General features: G+C 34.0%; 1 protein-coding gene across 2 annotated transcripts; it reads left to right on the top strand.

The window, feature by feature from the left end:
• Positions 1-376: 376 nt before the first annotated feature.
• fzy (cell division cycle 20 protein fzy) lies at positions 377-15,797 on the top strand. 2 transcript variants are annotated; one of them, XM_088229476.1, is made up of 9 exons: positions 377-856; positions 4,428-4,543; positions 5,217-5,423; positions 7,351-7,444; positions 8,100-8,329; positions 10,336-10,482; positions 12,348-12,823; positions 13,345-13,346; positions 14,697-14,914. In XM_088229476.1, exons 1-9 carry the CDS (start codon positions 571-573, stop codon positions 14,786-14,788), a joined length of 1,650 nt encoding a protein of 549 aa, XP_088085602.1. In that variant the 5' UTR covers positions 377-570; the 3' UTR covers positions 14,789-14,914. The 2 variants fall into 2 exon arrangements, with proteins under 2 accessions (XP_088085602.1, XP_088085601.1); XM_088229475.1 differs by lacking the exon at positions 13,345-13,346 and having other exon boundaries at positions 14,697-15,797.
• The last annotated feature ends 4,812 nt before the right edge of the window (positions 15,798-20,609 follow it).

Raw genomic sequence — 20,609 nt, 5'->3', positions numbered from 1 at the left:
AAAGTACTATTTTGTTACAATATTAGTTTTTAAGCTGTTAACATTGATTTTTAACTATAAATGAATACTGATCAAAACATCCATATTTTGTATGACATTTTAATTTTTTTTTGAAGCGGATAAAAATGTGGCCCACATAGTCGGCCATTTTATATCCAGTAACTAGATTAGGTGAGTCTAGGTGGTGAATGCAGGGAAGTAAAAACAATGATCACAATTTTTTATCTCTGGCTAGCGTTTTTTTATGCTCGATGGATGTTGGTAGCTCTGCCTTAACATTATTTCGATCATTTATTTTTGTCTATGTTTTTCAGAAAGAAAAAAGAAACCAGAGACCAGGGCTCTGGACCAACGGTCGAAATTGAATTTTAAATTCATTTCAAAAAGTTTGACGTTTGTTGCAGTGTGTATATTTTATAATTTTGATATATATTTCTCCTTGAAGCTTCGAAAAATAAAAGCAGTATATTATAGAGTAGCGTTTATTTAATTAGATTTGAGGACCGCGTTTTCTTGGATCAGGATTCTGGTAATATAGTTTTTGAGAATATTCTCTAGCAGGCGCTACAGATGGCTCAATTCAATTATTTGAATGAAATTAACAGTTTGATATCGTTAGATGGTCCTATGACAAAAGGTCCTATGCCGAGGTGGCAGAAGAAAAGTCTAGAAAACTCTAAAACCAGCGGGAAAAACTTATCTAACATGAAGAACACGAGTTCTAGTCTTTTGAACATAAGTTCGAATGTTTCTATTCAAAAGCTTTCAGGTTCTTCTAACCAAAGTACGAACTCCAGTTTTGCCAATGTGAAGTCTAGAAGCCCCTCTGAGAAGAAAAAGAAGACTCCGTCTAAGAGTAAGTCTCCAGGACTGGTATTTCGAACGCGATTATAGCGAGTTTTTACGGACTAATTGCCCTGGGCTGGTATTCCAAACGCTCTCGCAGCCGTATTATATCTAGTATTTACATACAAAATACACGAAAAAAGTGTTTTCTCGTGCCGCGAGAGTGGTTCAGAATAGCACCCCAGGTTAGTCATAGTTATTTATGAAAATATTTTTTATATTGGCCTAATGGTCAGTGTTATATGGTTACAGCTTTATTGACCTTGCTTAGATCAGTACCCTCAAAGGAATAATTCACTACAGAAGCCCTTAAGCTCCACCGCATAAAACAAAAGGGTTCCAAGTTTTTGGTTTGGTTTTTAGTTTAGCAACAAACGTCTATCAGACAGTTTCTGTTTGCGCTTGAAATTCTCGACCCGAGTACCTACTACCCAATGTATTGCTGTAATCTGTAGCACACCCACACGGACGTGCATCAATACCAAAATGATATCAGGCGATGCTACTTTTTACCACACCAAGTCTATATGCCTGATTAATCTATTTCTATCGATCCGTCATTGATCGAACATCTAATCCTGCATCTAAATTTTGTAATAACGCTACATCCATAGCCTCTACGTTTTATCCTCCGCAATAAGAGTAGGAGTAATGAGGTTATACGGCAAACAACACGTCCTCTTCTGTATAAATTTAAAAAGAGAACAGGGCGCAGTGTGTTATGTATAAATTAACATCGATCTTTTGTTGACCGAAACAAGATTTTCAGCTGAAACCCAAATTTCACTTCTGTTCTAATTTCTGCCAAAACCGAAACTTATTTAAATAAGCTAAAAGGTTGGGTGTTTAAACGATTATTTTACTAACCCGTAGTTGTTGATCAGTCGGAGCTTCCACACCGATCGATCCATGTCGATCGACGACATCGATGGACTTAGGTCGAATGGGTGTGTTAACATCCTTACAATTCAAAATTATTTCATTTGTTTACCATTGATATATGTCGGCTTCGTGGTGTAATGGTCAGCGCGTTAGCTTACCACTCAAGAGGTCTCGGGTTCGATTCCCGACATGGTTGATATAAAATATTTATTTAAAAGGGTGTTTTCACACTAGAACATTTCATAGTCCTGGACTGGTACCTGAAGCGTAAGATATCTTACCTTCATGTAACAAAAATGATCAAGATACGCTACGATTGGTGTACCAATGCAGTGCCCTATTCACCATTAGGCGAGGAAAGGGAATGGTGATGACCATTGTATAGCGCAGCCCCAAAAGTACCCTGTGTTATGTCTAAATTGACCATTTTCAGGAGAGCAAAAACAAACCTTTGAAAATTTCTCTGGGCGGGGCGAACAATCACATGAGTAAACTTTATATTTTTTTATTTTATTTGCTCATCTTGTAGTTTGCAACTATATCCACACGTGTTCCAAAAGGATAATATTATCAATGTACTTTATTTCACAAAAATAAATTTATTTGTTATCGTAAAGAAGTTTTCTTGAAGAAGAATCTTTTCTAATTGATTGCCTTAAACGACGTAACGTTGAAGAGTTATTACCTAACTGTGTATTCCTGATTAATAGCGATAATCCAATTCCTACAAGCATTGAGGAAAAAAGAACATTCTTTCAATGTTAGATTTGATTCCCGCTATGTTTGAGACACAAAACACTGTCTCCTGAAAAGTAAGGCATTTTGACTTATGTGATTGTTCCTTCCGTCCATAGATTTGTTAATGCTCGTAATTTAATGATTTGTTCATATTGAAATTATAATGCCCAGTATTTTTTTAAGTATTTACCTATTTGACTGTTTAAATATGAAAAGAACAGTGTAGCATCATAATTGTGTGGCTTTGATCTAAAAGGACCAATTTATTTATTTGGTTTATAAACAATGAAAAATAATGAATAATACACAGAAATATTCAAACAATAAAAAAAAGACACCACTTATTTTTCATCGATTACATGTAAACACTAATAAAATACACTTTTAAAGAAAATGAACAAAATAAATGGTCGAAATTGAAAATAAATTATTGTAAAAATTAAAAAAAAAAATGTGAAAATTACACGAATCAATAATAAAATAAACATGAATAAAATATGTATTTAAATAAAACTAATAAAAACATCCCATAAAATACTAATAAAAACAATAAACAAAATATGCATCCAAACAAAACTAGCAATGTAACCTGTCAAAATTAAATGTAAAAAATTAAAATATATCAATACACATTTTGTATGCACTTCTTGAACCTAAACAATCCAGCGTCAAAAATGTTAATCTCTACATTCCTATAATCTGCACATTCTTGATATTGGATTGAAGGACACATTATTCTTAAACAAATCTATGTAGAATGTTTTTGGGTTCCTTAAGGTTAGATTAGTTAGTAAGGTTAGATTTAAGTTTTTACTTTTCAGAGGGTTGATGTCAATTGATAAATGTATGTACTTAACTATTTTATTATTATAACAACACAAAATGGCTGAAAAATCACTCTCCTGTGATATTGCGATTTACGACACTGGCACATTTAGATCCAAGCCACAGAATTGATGCAGTGTTCTCAATATTTTACTCAATTGATTTCAAAGAATATAAATGTTAGTGGTATATTTCCTTAAAACAAATCCTAGAGATACGTGATTGTTCTCTGAAGAAATAGAAAAAAAAAATGGTTAAACTGTATTCATAACTAAAAGGAGCCAAATTCAAACATTACGACAGTGTACTTCTGAGGGTACATAACAGGACTCAATATTCCTTTCTCAAAAAGTTTTTTATTATTTTAGACAACCCGAAATTCATAAATCCTTTCCCCCAAGGTTATTTATTCATTCATTTATTCATTAAAATAAATTACTGTATTCGGACTTTCATTCAAATGATTTTAGTAATCTTATGCATTCATTGCATGGGGTGGAGCCAGCAAAAGTGGTATGCATACCTTGGAAATAGCCAAAAGTGTGTACTCAAGGCTCTGCTTGGGGTCCCCATCAGAACACCCACAACGGAGGTGTTTGAACGAGTAGGTGTTCTGGACGTCAGGCAATTGTACGCTAGGGCACTTCTCGTTCACACACATAAAAATGGTGGCTGTAAATATAATACAATCTATGAACCAAGATAAAAAAAGAGACAACTATTTGTGCCACCTAAAATGACAACATTGTTTGGTCAGAGGAGTCACATGTACCTTGCTCCCAAAATTTACAACACTCTAACTCTTGATTTAAAATTGAATACAAATAAACAGAAATTCAATTTATTTGTTAAAAAATGGCTTCTGGGTCCTGAAAACTGCCTTGAGATGGTCACCCCACCAAAACAGTAGTCTATTTGAACTCGGAATTATTGTTGCATGTCTGCTATTTATGTTTTATGTCTATATCAATACAGTGTTATCTATTATATTTATCATGTACTAGAACATAATATAAAAATAATGTAAATGAATGGCTCGACATGGGTTTTGCCCAGTGAGGGATAAATAAATAAATAATTATTTTATTACTATGCTTAAATTGCGGTGTAATGAAGGCATGCTTATGTTTTTGTAGGTAGAAGTTCTTCAACGCCAACTCCTAGAAAAGGATCTAAAACACCCAAAAGTGGAGGAGCTGACAGGTTTATTCCTTCCCGATCCAACACCAATTTTGACTTGTGCCATTACATGGTTTGTAATTTTCCTAATCATGGTACATTTTTTCTAAAATGATCCCCTGATGTAATATAATATACTTAATCTTAAAATTAGCGTACATAATATCATCACTGTAAGTTGTAAAACTCGTAAGTCCACAAATGGTCAAAATGGATATTTTGGCATTTTCTGTTAGGACTTCAAATAATTTATATTTGTGTAAAACTTGTAATGAAAACTGTGTTTACTTTCCCGTGAACAAAAGTAAGTTGAAAAATTATTTCATTATTCCCAAATTGAGTTTTAGTAACTCCTGGGAATGTAATTCATATGCATTTTGCTTTGTATTATATGATTTATGAATGAAATTTTAAAAAATCAAACTTTGCCACCATTCGCTACGAAGCAAAAAAAAATCTCCTTCACCCTAGATCAATATGTAGACCATATTGATAATGAATTTAGCAGCGTCCAATAGATATATGAATAATAGTTAAGTGAGTGTAAATGCCTCAGCAACCAACGTTGATCGGAAAAAGTCTGTTTGCTTGGCGCAGAAGTTTATAGCGGAGTGCGTTCGTTTTGTGGGTAGCCTGGCGTTATTCAACTTTGATTGGCGGCCAGGCAGTCCTATACTGTCGTTGTTTTTCCTCGTGTTGCACTGTTCCCCACCTGACCCTATGCTTTCTATTCTTTTTTATTATAGATGATGCAGAAGGCTTCGCAGGGCGATGGGGAGGCGGAAGAAGCGAGGTCCTCCGCCAGCCTGGAGGCCCAGGATGCCATGCGGCGGGCCCTGTCCGACTGTATGAGCGCCCCACCGGCCCAGGGCCAGCGGCTGCTGCAGTACACCTGTAAGGCTCCGGCCGCCCCAGATGGACACCAGAACCCACTCCGGATCGTCTATTCGCAGGTGGAAATTTAAACTTATTTTTAGGAATCTGAGTATCTGTTAATTACGTTTACCGGAGATGGAAAGACTGAGAAAGATATTGAAAGGAAGATGAGTGGCGGAAACAGGGTGAACTGCGCACTAAAATCAACATTGACGGATAAATGTTTGTCGCAGGAGGTAAACTTATCAGTTCACAATGGAGTCTCAGTGTCGATCCTTATGCGTGGGAGGGAAGTAGAAACAATGTTGATTTGTGCGTGGTGTAATATCTAAGAATTGTCTTTCTTAAATTTTACAATGTATTGTCATCTCCCAAATGTATCTTGACGCCCAGAAAGTATTTGTTTACTTACGGTTCATTATCTTGGAAGAAATTTCGAGTGTGAAATACCACAATAATCAATGAATGCTATTGATAAATAAATACCACTATAGAACTAATTGAATTTTGTTGATTACGCTTGACCTTTGTTTAGTTGTGGAATGGTAAATATATATATATAATAGAATAAGTCTAGAATAGTTATTCTATGTCATAAATATTTTTATAAGTTACCTTTTTCTTGTTCGAGGGTTGCTACTTAAGTTTTGAGATATGGCAACACCATTGTGAATATGCCAAATCTGACATTGTCATCATAAAGTTTGCCATTTTTAATGGTAAACGTTTTGTCATATGAGAGATATTTGTATTGTTTACAGATACTTAAAAAAATAATTTTCTTAAAAAAATGGAACTAAATCGTGAACATTTTCGTGCGATGATTTTCTATGACTTTTGACGTGGAATAAACCAACAACAGTGTGCCGATCAACTCGCTGCGACTTTTGGTGATGAAGCACCATCTCGAGCCACCGTGTATCGCTGGTTTTCTGAATTCAACCGTGGTCGCACTTCATTACAAGACGATTTTAGTGAAGGTCATCCAAAATCGGCTGTTGTGCCAGAAAAAATCGATGCTTTGCGTGATCTGATATTGCAAGATCGTCATGTGACATACCGTGAGATTGAGGCATGCTTGGGCATTAGTTCCACTCGCAGACATTCAATATTGCATGAACATTTGGTCGTCAAAAATATTAGTTTGCGTTGGATACCGCAGAATTTGACAATCGCTCAAAAAGAGGCTCGTGTCGATTAGTGCAAACAAAAAGAGGTTCGTGTTGATTAGTGCAAACAAAAAGAGGCTCGTGTCGATTAGTGCAAACAAAAAAAGGCTCGTGTCGATTAGTGCAAACAAAAAAAAAAATCAATTGCGGTGTTTCAAAAGACGTCTATAATATCGCGACAGGTGACGAATCATGGATCTATGCGCATGAACCCGAAAGTAAACAACAATCGACTGAATGGGTCTTTCAAGACGAGCCAAATCCAACCAAAGTTGTTCGCGCACAAAGCACTTTAAAGCAAATGGTCGCCTGTTTTTTCGGAATAACCACCGTTCCATCAGAACAACGTAGAACGGTTGATTCTGAATGGTACACCACCATTTGTTTGCCAGAACTGTTTGGAAAAATAAGGGAAACCAATTGCAGAAGACAAATCATTCTCCACCATGACGATGCAAGCTGTCACACATCAGCTCAAACAAGTGAATTTTTGAGCATTCAAAATATATATCCGCATACCAAAAATAAATTGCGAGGTCAACATTTTTCGACGCCTGAAGAAGCGGTTGATACGTTCAAATCACATATTTTAGAGGTACGTCAATCAGACTGGAAAAAGTGCTTCGAAAATCGGTTCAAACGCATGCAAAAGTGTATTGATCTCCAAGGAGAATTTTTTGAAAAACAAAGCTATTTTTGATCAAAAATATTTGTTTTTACTTGTCTATCTCAAAACTTAAGTAGCAACCTTTGTACCTGTTTTCAACAGTATAAGCTTTGTATATGGAAATCTAATAAATAAGGCCCCATATTTTTTGTTTGTGATTTTTTTTAGTCAAAAGCCCCTTCAACCATTAAGGCCAGTAGCCGTTACATCCCACAAGCCCCAGACAGAATTTTGGACGCTCCTGATATTATCGATGACTATTGTGAGTTGGTGTTAAATATATTACTCTCCAGCACTAGCAGAGATAAGTCCAGGCATTTACAGGGCCTAAGACCTTATGGCTTATCATTGGCTGGTTTAAGTAGTCACTTGACACAATATGTACTATTCACCATTTTGCCCATGTTTGAACATCTGTATTTTGACAAGTCTGCTATTTGTTGATTTTTGTTCACACATGTGATGACAGTGGACTTAAATTAAATTAAAATCTAAAGAAAAAGGTTATGTAATTTTTGTAAAAAAAGTAAATAGTTTATTTAGCCATTCAGAAAAAAAGAGCCATTAAAAATGTATTGAATTATTTTCATTAGAATAATTCATCTCTAGATTTAAATCTACTACTTCAGAACTTCAGCCCTATGGGAAATTGTACACAATAAGTGATTTCTTGTGCGCGGTAAAAATTGGGGCATTAATAAACATGTCCAACAAAAATTGCTCTGACGAAGAAACTCGTTTACGAGCAGCGAGGTTTCGCATACGCTTGGCGGTTATATTTTATTTCATTATAACGATCCGGATATTTGTCGATTCGGGTGACTGGAGTTTGAATAAACGGAGTTCTATTGTACTTGCATGCCACATCTGAACCTGCTACATTCATTCTAGATTTGAATCTGCTACTTGCTTTTCAGACTTGAATCTACTGGACTGGAGTGCGTCCAATATGCTGGCCGTGGCGCTGGGCAATGCTGTGTACCTGTGGAATGCTGGCACTGGTGGCATCGAGCAGCTGCTATCGCTGGAGGGCGCTGCGCACGTGTGTTCGCTGGCTTGGGTGCAAGGCGGGGGCTCGCACCTCGCCGTGGGCATCACTAATGGGACCACTGAACTATGGGACACCGAGCGGATTAAGAGACTCAGGGTAATCCTTAAATCAATTGATTAATTGATTTTTATAATTGCTTAAAAGGTTGCGCTATCGGACTTTCATTCGTACAACTGTATTTTTAAAATATTTTATTTATTCAAAATATATATTTCAAATAAAATAATAACGTATCCCTAACTCTATGAGGCCATGAGACCCGTGTTGAGTTGGTATACATTATGGAAAGTGTTATTATTGCATGCACATTATTGAACAATAGCAAAAATAAAATAAAAAAATATTACACAAACATAATGTATTTCAATAAACATCTGGACAACACGCTTAATAGTATACACGGTTTTTCAGGGTCAGACCGCAAAACTTCAGAGGAACATTCCTCATGGTAAGCTTTAAAAAAAAATCCTAAAATTTTTTTTTCTAAAAAGTCGTTAAAAAAAAAAAAAAAAAAATTGTAATCTCAAAATGTAGTAAATCCTTTATTTCTCGGACAAGCAATCCCTCCACAAACCCCTACCCCTCTCCTACCCAGCCGCTTCCCTTGTCCGCGTCTGGTGCGTATTGCTTCGTTGGTCAAATACGTCTATTGCTTTTCTTTGTCGTGGAGCGGTAGGGGTTTATGGAAGGGATGCTAGTCCGAGAAATTAAAGATTTACTCCATTTCGAGATCATAAAAAAAAAAAATCTTTTTTAAAAAGGACTGAAAAAAAATTATTAGGATTTTTTTTAAAGCTTACTACGACGAATGTTCTTTTGAAGTTTCGCGGTCTGGCCCTGAAAAACGGTGTATAAATCTATGCAATATATCCCAGCAGTCTCCTGCACTGGTCTCTTCTCTTAGACAAAATCCAAATACACTTCTGAAAATGGCTTTCGTTTTGGAGAACTTAGTTTGTTCATCCGGGACATTGAACTCTCGGGGACACAAAAGTCATACTTTGTATTATTATCATTCCTGTACTTTGTCTCTTGATTATGGCACTAGAGGTAGTAAGGAGTTTTCCATTGTTATTTTTATGCGATTCAGTAGAGAATATTTCCGCGCTTAGGGAGTTAAGTACTGGGAACGTGACGCGAATTTTTGGTATTGATATCTGCGGATGCGGATATTTTGATAAAAAAATAATTAAGTACAAACAATTTGCAAAGTAAATTATATATTTTTTTATGAAGAAAATATGACTAAGGCAAGTTTTATTGTAAATAAAATAAGATCACAAAATTAAGTTTTATGTGATAATTTTATTTTACTGAGGGACATCTTGAGGAGTTTCATCATCGCATGGGTAGCTGTCGATCTCGGAGAGCTTGAAGCGATGCAGGTAGCTCATGAACCCACCGTGACCCGTGAGAATCTGGGTGAGCTCGTAGCCAGCTTTCTGCATTCTCCTGAAATCATAGGCATGGAAAATTGCAGGGAAAAACATTTTAGTAATACTTCCGGTAGGTTCACTCAAATAACGATTGTTCCAGAGCTGAAGGGTTCTGCTTCTTATTTTCCTTTTGGCAAAGCTGAGCGGGAAATCGGCGAAATCGGGGGCTGTCTTCTTGAGCGCTAGGGCTTACATCATTGGAAGAACGACGGAAGAGAGGGGGCTTGATATTAACTTATAAGATACTCAATTATTACTATGACTGCCCCCTACATACGATGTATCAATAAAATCCCGATATAAATTTATGGGGTCATAACTGGGAGCTCTATCGTCCCCGATTCCTCCTCAATCCAAAGAAAAACTTCCTTCCCAGCAAGGTAGTTTCAGACTGGAATAAATTGCCAAGTCTAGTTGTCCGTTGAAAGAAGAAGAACTTGGACAAAAAGCAGTACACGAGATATAGGCGCATCAGCAAAGGCTGCCTGCATATAACTAATAATAATAATATTGGTTCAAACATTTCAAAGATGGTGATTTCTCTCTGATCAACAACTGACGCCTAAAGAGTATATAAATGTTCCTAATTTAAGCATTTTAACCAATTGCAAAAAAAAAATTGGAAAATTCCCTTCTAAATCTAATAATATTTTGCTACTTTTTCAGACAATGGAGGGGCACTCGGGACGCGTAGGTTCTCTGGCCTGGAACTCCTATATCCTGTCTTCTGGCAGTCGAACTGGCACTATTGTTCACCACGATGTCAGGCAGAGGGATCACATTGTTTCCACTCTGAATGGACACACGCAAGAGGTATGAACAATTAACTGACTGTAATGGAAAAACGAATTTCATTCAGTTTTGTAAGAGGTTCGGAGTATTTGAATAAACGATAGGAACATGGAATGGACCTACCTGTGATATGATGTCAATGTTCTTCAATTTCGAAATTTGACGAAATGCACTATGATATATGTAAATATTTATGATAACTATAGAAAGATGCGCGACGATTCAAGAACTTTTATGCAATGTAATGTACTGTCAAAAATGTTGTTTTGTTTAGTTCTAAATCCAAATCTTCTAATTTTGAATTTCTTCTATCTCGATGTTAGGTAGGTACCATAAGGATGGGTCAAGGGAAGGATGGGAAAGAAAGGTTATTGGCCAGGAAAAACATTGATAAATGCTGTTATTTACTGGCGGCCTCCGTGGTGTAGTGGTCAAGACGCTTGACTCACGCACGGAAGGTTCCGGGTTCGATTCCCGGTGAGAACACAAAAATTAAAAATGTGATTTTTCTCAAGCCTGGTTGTTCTGTAATGTAATTCACCACTGTAATTGGGCCTCCTGGCCTGTTGTGGTGCAAAAAAAAAAAATGAAACACCAGATCACGGCTTATTCTTTGTTATCTTTCTCCGAGTGCACTTCATATGTGAGTTGAAGTATTCTCTAAGAGAATACTTATGCTGAGTTTCTCCAGGCTATGCTGGATCACAACAGTTTAAATACCAAAAGGGATGTGTATTCGATTACTCATTTCTTTGATGTCATAAACATTGCCAATGAGGAACTTCAGCACTACGGGAAATTGGATACAAAAAATGTTTTCTTGCGCGCGGTAAAAATTAGAGCATTACATTGTACATAGCATTAAGTTGTGGAAAAATAGTAATGATAAAAAAATTATTTATTAAAAACAAAGTTGTAATATTTATTTTATTATTTTATTTCATTTTATCACTAAAAATTTTGGAATTTTTCAATATTTATAAAGGTTAAATAAACACAAAAAAACAAAATAAATGAAAAAGAACAAAAAATTAAGAAGTGTTACGTAATAATCTAAAAAAATAATTTTATTAATGAACTTTTAATTTACAAAAAAACATATCTGTCAAATACAAAACGTATACTAACTTACTAAATACTTATTACTAACTCTAACTAACTCCTCACTGGTGACATCTACCGACATTTAAAATGTTACTTGGTCAATTCTTTGGATTTTAAATTTACTAATAAATGTGACGATGTGTGTTGGTCAGTTTTACTTGTCAAAAATCTTTGAGCTTCTATCAAATGGTCACATATTTTAAAAACTAATTTTTAAAACGAGTGTCGGATTGACTTGGCATTTTTACCAGTCAAGCATTATGCTAATACGATGTCAAAAAGTCAATAATCTCAATTTCGTAATTTTTGCAAATGGTCACTTTTACTTGTATAACCACGATATGTTATAAACAGCTTACACACAACACTATCGAAATAAACACACAAAAGATTATTTAATCACAGGGTCTGTCTATTAGCTACGCACATTAACGCAATAGCGCAAGGGGAATCCCCTGCGAGGAAGTGCCAGTAATTAGTAACCGAGCAACGGCTCTCGATAGAGTACTTGACCGCTGGCGCTGTTGTGACGTGAGCACACACAACTTCACTTTGCAAGGGTGTTGCCATCTAGCCATTATATTTGCAACTCAAATCGCACAATAAATGAGTCGACATTAAATTTTGGTTTTCATAATTTCGCGGAGCACTTGCAACAAGCTCGCGGAGCACCGGTTAAGAACCGCTGCGTTAAGGTGTGACTCACAATTAGCATTGTGCGTTATGGTTAGGCCACCCTTTATATCAAATAAACTTCCAACTTGACAAGTGTTATTCATCAGGTGTGTGGATTGAAGTGGTCGCCGGACGGCAAATACCTCGCCTCGGGCGGCAACGACAACCTCCTCAACATCTGGGTGCCCGCGTCGGGCGAACACTACCCGCAACCGCAGCCGCTGCACTCCTTCACGCAGCACACGGCGGCCGTCAAGGGGCTGGCCTGGTGCCCCTGGAGCTCCGGGATCCTGGCCTCGGGCGGCGGCACCGCGGACCGCACGCTGCGCATCTGGAACGTGAGCAGCGGCGCCAACATCAACACGGTGGATGCCCGCTCGCAGGTGTGCTCCATAGTTTGGTCGCACACGTACAAGGAGTTGGTCTCCGGCCATGGCTACGCGAACAACCAGCTCATCGTGTGGAAGTACCCGCTCATGACGCGCGTCGCGGAGCTGACCGGCCACACCGCGAGGGTGCTGCACCTCGCGATGTCCCCGGACGGGAGCACGGTGCTGAGCGCGGGAGCTGACGAAACTCTAAGGTACTCCAATCTACTCATTACAACTCTTAGGTGATTTTGTTGACACATTATAACTCGATTAGGCGATTATAATGACTGATAGGTTATATATTATTATTACATTAATTTTAAGCGAGCAGCTCAAGCTGATATGCTTAATCTATTTTAATGAAAGTTAGCTGAAATAAAAATGTATAAATGTATAACCTCGAATATTGGAAGCATGGACAGAACACATAGAATATGTAACACAAAAAATTGAAAACTTTCCCATATCTTCAAGTTTATACGTAACATCTTATCCCTAATAAACTCAAACAACTATATTAATATTTTATGTAACTCAATTATAACTTATGGCATAATAGGATGGGGGGCACTAATAAATCAATATTAAAACCTCTCCAATCTGCTCAAAAATCGATTATTAAAATAATCGAGGAAATTGATATATTAGATATAAGGCAATTATATATATCTAGAATAATTATGTTTGTGAAAGCAAATTATTCTCCCAAATCCCAAAAGGAACACACTAACAGAAGTCAAACTAAAGAATGGGGTCTACAGCAAACTCTGATTCGGGCAAAGAAATTTCAGGTTTCTGGGCCCCAAAATATTCAATATGTTACCCAAACATTACAAAACCATGACCCGAATTCAATTAAATAAATTTGTACTAAAATGGTTACTGGATTGAGGTAGAGAAAAATCGGAAAACTTATTAAAAACATTCTAAAATAATAAATGGTATATTTAAGTAATGTATAACTTTATTTATTTATTTTGTTCATTAACGCCCAAAAGGCATTTACAAAAAATAAAAATGAAATACATGCTAACACACTAAATAATAAACAGAATATACAGAAAAAAATTGTGAAATTAGTTAAAAAGGATATGATAAAAGTTTTACAAAGTAAAAAAAACAATAATAACAAAGGTATGCAAGAAAAACAGTAAGCATATAAACAAAAAATGCAAAGATATAAGCTTATGAAATAAATTCTGTAAATCAAACAATAAATAAAGTGTTACGGTAAGCAAGAAAGACATTTTTAAGTTAAATTAATAAACAAGCAAGCATATATTATCACGAAAAAATAAGAAATATAAATATGTATCTATGAAATGCGTATTTGCCAATACTACAATGCAATTTGATATAATAGTAAAAATAAAAAACAAGTATAAGGTAATAAAAATAAACAAGTAAGTATTTTTTTTAATTTATGAAATTGAATTGTCAATAATAGTTTGACGAGCAGCTACAAATAAACTTGATATTGTGGACTTATAAGATGGTAAAGAATTGGACAGAATGTCTGCAGCCGTTCCATAAGTGTTGCCTAACCTATGCAGTCTCGGTATCAATGAATTGTTTTGTTGGTTGGAAGAAGTACTGGAGCAATGAAACAATAAAGTACTCCTAGTGTTGACAGCAGGTACTCTAAAATTAATCAATTCAAGTATTTTTGGTGCGTCAAAAAGAGAGTTTACAATTTTATACAGTTTATATTTTATAATATATTAACCAGTTGATGGACCTGTTATTGTTTATTTTTGCATAAAAATGTCTGCCTTAAAACAGGTTGTACCTAGTTAGGCAGACTAGACATAATCCAGAGAAATCTATCACCTAAGTATGTATGTAGTAGATAAAGAAATTGTAATTTTTGTTAATAAACCATGATTATTATTATTATTAAAGATTGAAATTCAATAGAAAATTGCCATAATCATAAATGAACCGTTGGTAAGAGTGAAGAGAAATTTTCATTAACGGCTTAAATTTTGCTTCAACGAAAATGGACATCACTTGAATAAAACACAGTTTTATGCATCAATAATATTAAAATGAATAATTATTGCATGTTATTCTTTATTTTTCTAGTTATGGAAATGTTTGTGCCTGATCTGTCCAAAAACAAGAAACCTCAAGAAGTGACAGCTGCTAAGAGCATATTCAAGCAAAGTATTCGATAAAACTCACTACCAAGACTTGCAATACTTTTGTGATATTGTACAATATGCCATTTTTTAACAATGAGGGTTCAATGAAGTAAATAAATATAAAAATATTGTTTCATGCGAAGTCAACAATTCACATAAAAATTTGCTGTGTTTCATGCTGTCTAATATTGCTTCTACCATCAACAAAAAAGACAGCCTTTTTTCTAGGTGATCTTTAACAATCAAATATAATTTTTCATATTGGATTGATTTTTAACTTAAAGCTTATCAAGGTTTATACTTCAACAGAGATAGAGAACTTTTTATGAATAGAATAATGACCTGTAATTTCCTGAAAATTTGCAAAAATGACTTACGCGGCGTTGTTACTTAACCTTTTCTGGGCCACTTAGTATTGCTATGGCAATTGCCAGCAGGCTGTAAAATTTTAGGCAAATTTTTAAAACTCTCATGTGATCTGCTGCCGTGTTGACAATTTTAATAATTGAGGATCGTTTGGGATTTTAAAAAAAATTCAAATCCAGTATAGAGACACATGATTACCTGAAAAAAACTCACCAAAAGATGCTAAAAACCGGCTTAAAAAAATATCAAAGTCTAATATCTAATATTGATAATTTATATTGAGTGCTAATGAAATGAGGGCATTGGAAGCAAAGATAGCAAACTCCCGTTTTGGAGAAACGTAACAAAAACTGCTACACTCATTCCAAGGAGAGTATTTATGTTAGAGATGTTATTTTTACCGAACTTAACTTTAAGATACTAATAAATTAGCTTTAATAGAAACACAAATTCAAAAAACTTTCTTGATATTTGTATGGCACGGCCATTTTGAAAATTTAAATCTCAATCCTGTCATTGGTCGAATAAAATGGCTGATGATATTGCTATGTTTGCTTAACACTATTTTCAAACTATCAGAAGTATGATTTCAAACTATATTTGCAACTCAACTCATGATTTTCATAAAAATAAAGTTGACAAACTACAGAATGACATCATAACCAAAAAAAATAAATTTTTGGAGGTTGCTATCTTTGCTTCCAATGCCCTCAAATATAAACTACATATATAAATTATAAATTACATCATCTTCAGGCTTGTAAGGTGTAAGTTTTTAAAACAAAAATTGTTCATGCGATTTGACGTGAATCACAAAAAACCTCTCCTGAAAAATTACGATTTAAGCAAATGATGAGTCCTCAATTCCTCGTGTCCTAGTGTTTTATCGAGCTTCTAACATATGTCTCCGAGTGTACGAAATCTAAAATCATTTGGAATACTTGACCTGGCCGCAAAAAGCGTGTACAAAGGCATGAGTTTTTGTGTTATTTTTGTATGGCCGGCTCTCCGAGCATGGAAACGGAGAGCGGGTTAATGCATTTTTGGCATTTAACCAGTTAAGGGACAATATGCATAAATTAAAACTATTCTATTCCAGCTTATAATGATGAACATACAAGTATTAGGTTTTATTAACCAAAACAAATGCTCATTGAATCCTCGGCTAACATTTTGATGTATATTTTCAATATATTTCTCTTTTCTCTAATTTTGTAAGTTTATGTATTTTTTAATGATTTTTTTTATTGATGATACATTTAACTTTGTGACTGACTTAAGTTTTATCATTATTTTATAGGAAACATTTGCAATTTTCGGATATAATTTATTTTAAAACTTATACTTTGTTAGAAGTTTTTATTGAGTAGGTCCTTAATTGTTTATTATTTGTGACAATTTTTTCTGGGCTGTTTCTTTTTCTGTATCTGTCGCTGCATTCCGACCGGCGTAGCTGTCACATAAGATGCTCGGGGCATTCTGCGCTCTCTTATTTCAAAGTTTCTCATCTAAACGTACATAGAACCAGCCTGCCTGTGGTCATGCTGATAGGAAGACCAGTCAGGCAGCTGAATATTATCACTTTTGATATCGACATCTTTCACATCAGTGAAACTATATTTAAGAGGAAAATACTGTTGCTATTGGAGAGCATTATGCCTTTATAATATCAGGCCATTGCTCAAGGCTTTCTGGCCTGATATGTCGTCCCAATTTAACACCTTAAATGTTTTAATTTATTTGTGATGTTCCTCTATCAAATATGTTTCTACAATATCTTCGTTTAAATCACGCCTTAAGAAAAATCTCCCTTCTCTTCTATAATCTCTCCTCCATTATTCCCTTTTCCCATTAAAAGTTAATATGGATATTTATCCATTTATAATCCTTTTTTATTTTTCTATCTTTTTTTCAATTATTTTTCTCTCGAATACATTTTGAAACCTAAATTATAAAAATAATACCTTTTATTTTATGGAAGGGGTTAAAAAAAAAAAATCAATTAAAGAAATTAAAAAAAAAATATGCTCCAGTGTTCTTATGCACAATGTTTCAGGGGCAGACCACAAAACTTCACAGGATGGTAAACTTTTTAAAAATCCTTATAATTTATTTTCAAAATCTCATTTTTTTTTTTAAATGAAAAAGAATAATTATTATAATTTGAAAATGGAGACAATTATTAATTTCTCAGACTATCATCACTTCCACGAACCCCTACCCAGCGACTTCCCTAGTCTGCGTCCAGTGCGTATCACTTTGTTGTTTGCGTTTTTAATTTCAATTAAAAAAACGATTTTCCGAAAAATGAATTAGGATATTTTTTAAATGTACATCATAGCAAATGTTCCTCTGAAGTTTTGCGGTATGATCCTGAATATTATGAACAAGATGTTAATTAAATTAATATATATCTCCAAAACATGGTTTTGGGGGGGCACGGCACTACTTCTTGAGGTGATGAAAATCGCCGTCCACGCATGTTTTGTTTGACATTTGGGAATACAAAGAAGCTGCTAGATGGTAAATCAGGTGTAAATGAGACAAGAACGAAGTTAAACGAAGCAATTTTAGGCATCGTTGTCGAGTTAGGCGAATCATAAAAAATAATGTAACGAAAACCTTCATTAAAATTAGAATTTTATAACTAAATTCCCCCCCTTTTTTTAAAGATAAACAAAGTACTTGGTCTATTTCTGAGCTTTCACTGTTTTAACAATAATTATGAATGTTTTACGGAAATATTAATGTCACATCTAGTGATCATTTGTAAAATATAAGGCAGCCCCTATATATTAGATACATAATAAATATTATGTATTTTCTACTTTATTATAAATAACCTTTAAAAAATCATTTTTTTAAAATTAATTCATATTGTCAACTTTTAAAAATAATAATGTCATCTTTTAAAAATATATTGTCAACTTTTTGAAATAATAATGTAATCTTTTGAAAATAATATTGTCTGTTGCTAATGTCGTATTAAATAAAAAAAAATGCAAACAAATTTTGTCTAATACTGTATAAATAAATCCACTTTGTCTAATTTTAAATATTATCTATCTATCAATTATATTTTTAAATAATTATACATATTCAATGGTTGTGAGAAATATTTATATTTTTTATAATGCTTTACCATAGTATTATCATATTTACCAACTAGACAAAATCAATTATATACAGATCTTGTAAAAATTAGCATAGATTTTTTTAACTCTTAAAAGACTGTGCTGAATAATCCCTTTGCAGCCGGTGGTGTAACACAATGTGACCACAAGCATAAGTCGAGATATTTTGAAATGTAAGCTAAAATACCAAATTATTTACAATGGTATGTGTTAAAAATGATCTTTATTCAAAGATGTTACATAAAAAATATAAAATTAAAGCATATTTATGCAAAATAAAGTTAGAAATTGTGTTCATTCCTTTTAAAATCCTGCCAGCAAGCGCTACCGCCCGCGTCTGGTTGTCGACTGAATTCCGAATTACACTTACGACTGAATTTAGCGGAAATAGATCAACCGGGAGACTAGAAAGTATGCTATGCTAATACAACTATTTGAATGCAAAAAAGAATATCAAATTTTTATTGCAAATAAATACTAGATTTTATTGGAATAAATAAAAACGCTGTTAAAACATATTCTTAGAATAATATTGAAATAAAACCTAAAAAAATAGCAAAAAAAACTTGTAAGAAATAAAATAATAGTACGTAATACGTGATATAATCAAATCATAATTAAACATACACAAAAATGACAACGTAAACACGTTTTTTAAAACTAGTTATGAACAAATTTTTTGAACACTTTAAATGAAATAACTTTGCACACTTCCTTGGGTACACTTCCACTTATTTGTTTGACCAATTAGCGCTTTCATCCTCTAATGGACATCTTCAGACTGGCGAATATTATACAATGTAAGGATGATTTATAGAAATCAAAATATTATCTTAAGTGTGGAAATGAGTGGAAGTGTACCAAGTATTTTTGATTAATAACTTATATGTAAATGTATGTAAATATTTCATCATTACAATGAAATTCCATCAAGAATTGTCAAAAAATAATTTAAATCAGATAAATTCTGAATAAATTGTAGAAACATTTCGGGAACACGGTGTGTTAAATACAGCGTCAGCCCAGTATACTACAAAAAACTTCACGCGACTGATGTGTTCTCTGTCCCACAAGTGGTATAATTCTGTATCGTGCTCTTTCGGTATTGTTTTCTCGGTCACTCAAGCTCCGCCCCTAACGAATAGTGTCCTTGTCGGTCTTCTGATATGCTATATTCTCGTGCTCTTTCTTATAAAATTTAATAAACCACTTATAATACTGGCATCTCTTTCGTTTGTTTTAATTTATTTTACAAAATGAAGAAACTGTTTTTTATAGAAAAAGCCCGTGCATTTTTTATAAAAATGTTTCCTTATTTTGGTGTAAAAAAGTCCATATAAGGATTACAAAAAATATGAGTTGGTTATTTAAAAAAATAAGAGAGTTATTAAATGTTTTTTACCCGAGGTAGACATCCGTTACCGCATAGCCACACATGAGTTAAATACCTTTTTTAAAATAGTTTTTAATTGAGTTAAAAAATAAAAACAATGAAAACAAACCCCCTCTAAAAAGGCCTGGGCACTGACAACGCCCTTGCCTAGTGGTAAATCGCTTTAAAGTAACTGTTAATTAGTGTAAATACTATTTCAGAGTACCTTGTGAGAGGTTTTGACATGTTCTCAAGTAAAAACAGGATTTTGAATCTCATTTGAAAGTTTACGCTTTTGTGGTTTTCAATGACTTGATTTTACATTTCAAATGTCACTTAGCTAAACTTGTTAGTTTGTTTTAAATATTAATATTAAATAGAAGCCTCGTTAACTTACTTTTGATGCTTAATGGTTACGTATAGGTACTTGATATTTGTTATAATTTCTACATGTTTTTGAAAAATTAATTACTCTGCTCTATTTATTTGTAATATTTTAATGTGTGTAATCTTTGGTGATGTGCAAATGATCCTCAAAACAGAATATAAAATACAAAATACATTATTTGATGTTTGTAAATGTTAAAATTTTTTGACTTTTAAGACAGCTATTTTGTTTCCAGCGCCCAGGCCTCGAGTCTAGGTGGTGTTGATGGTGCCATACCTACTTTGAAAAGTTTAATGGATGGATGAATTTATTGAAATGGTTTATAATGTGGTACCTATCCTTTTTATAAATATAGTGGCAATGAATATATCTGTACCTCAGAGGCAAACGGATGCAAATCCAAACGTCAAATGTTCAACGAGAGCCTAAAGAATCTACTTTCTCTAAGTGATTTCTATTCATTTAGAGCATAAATTTGTATTTTCAGTATCTTAATACATTGGTTCTTTCATTGTAAGACTTAAATTTCTTCAAAATCAATGGACATGATCATAAACTGGATACTAAAATCGAAATGTCATTTCATCAAATTCT

This window comes from Micrasema longulum, unplaced genomic scaffold (genome assembly GCF_059751315.1).
Source record: "Micrasema longulum isolate JH-2025_06_02 unplaced genomic scaffold, ASM5975131v1 h1tg000678l, whole genome shotgun sequence".
Lineage (NCBI taxonomy): Eukaryota > Metazoa > Arthropoda > Insecta > Trichoptera > Brachycentridae > Micrasema > Micrasema longulum.
The sequence above is the reverse complement of the archived record's forward strand: the minus strand, read 5'-3'. Positions and strand labels throughout refer to the sequence as shown.

What these genes read in the sequence shown, in the direction of transcription:
- fzy (XM_088229476.1), top strand. Translation starts at nt 571, where the DNA reads ATGGCTCAATTCAATTATTTGAATGAAATTAACAGTTTGATATCGTTA. An exon ending in TTGACTTGTGCCATTACATG is followed by an intron (nt 4,544 to 5,216) that starts GTTTGTAATTTT and finishes TTTTTATTATAG; the next exon opens with ATGATGCAGAAGGCTTCGCA. An exon ending in AGCGGATTAAGAGACTCAGG is followed by an intron (nt 8,330 to 10,335) that starts GTAATCCTTAAA and finishes CTACTTTTTCAG; the next exon opens with ACAATGGAGGGGCACTCGGG.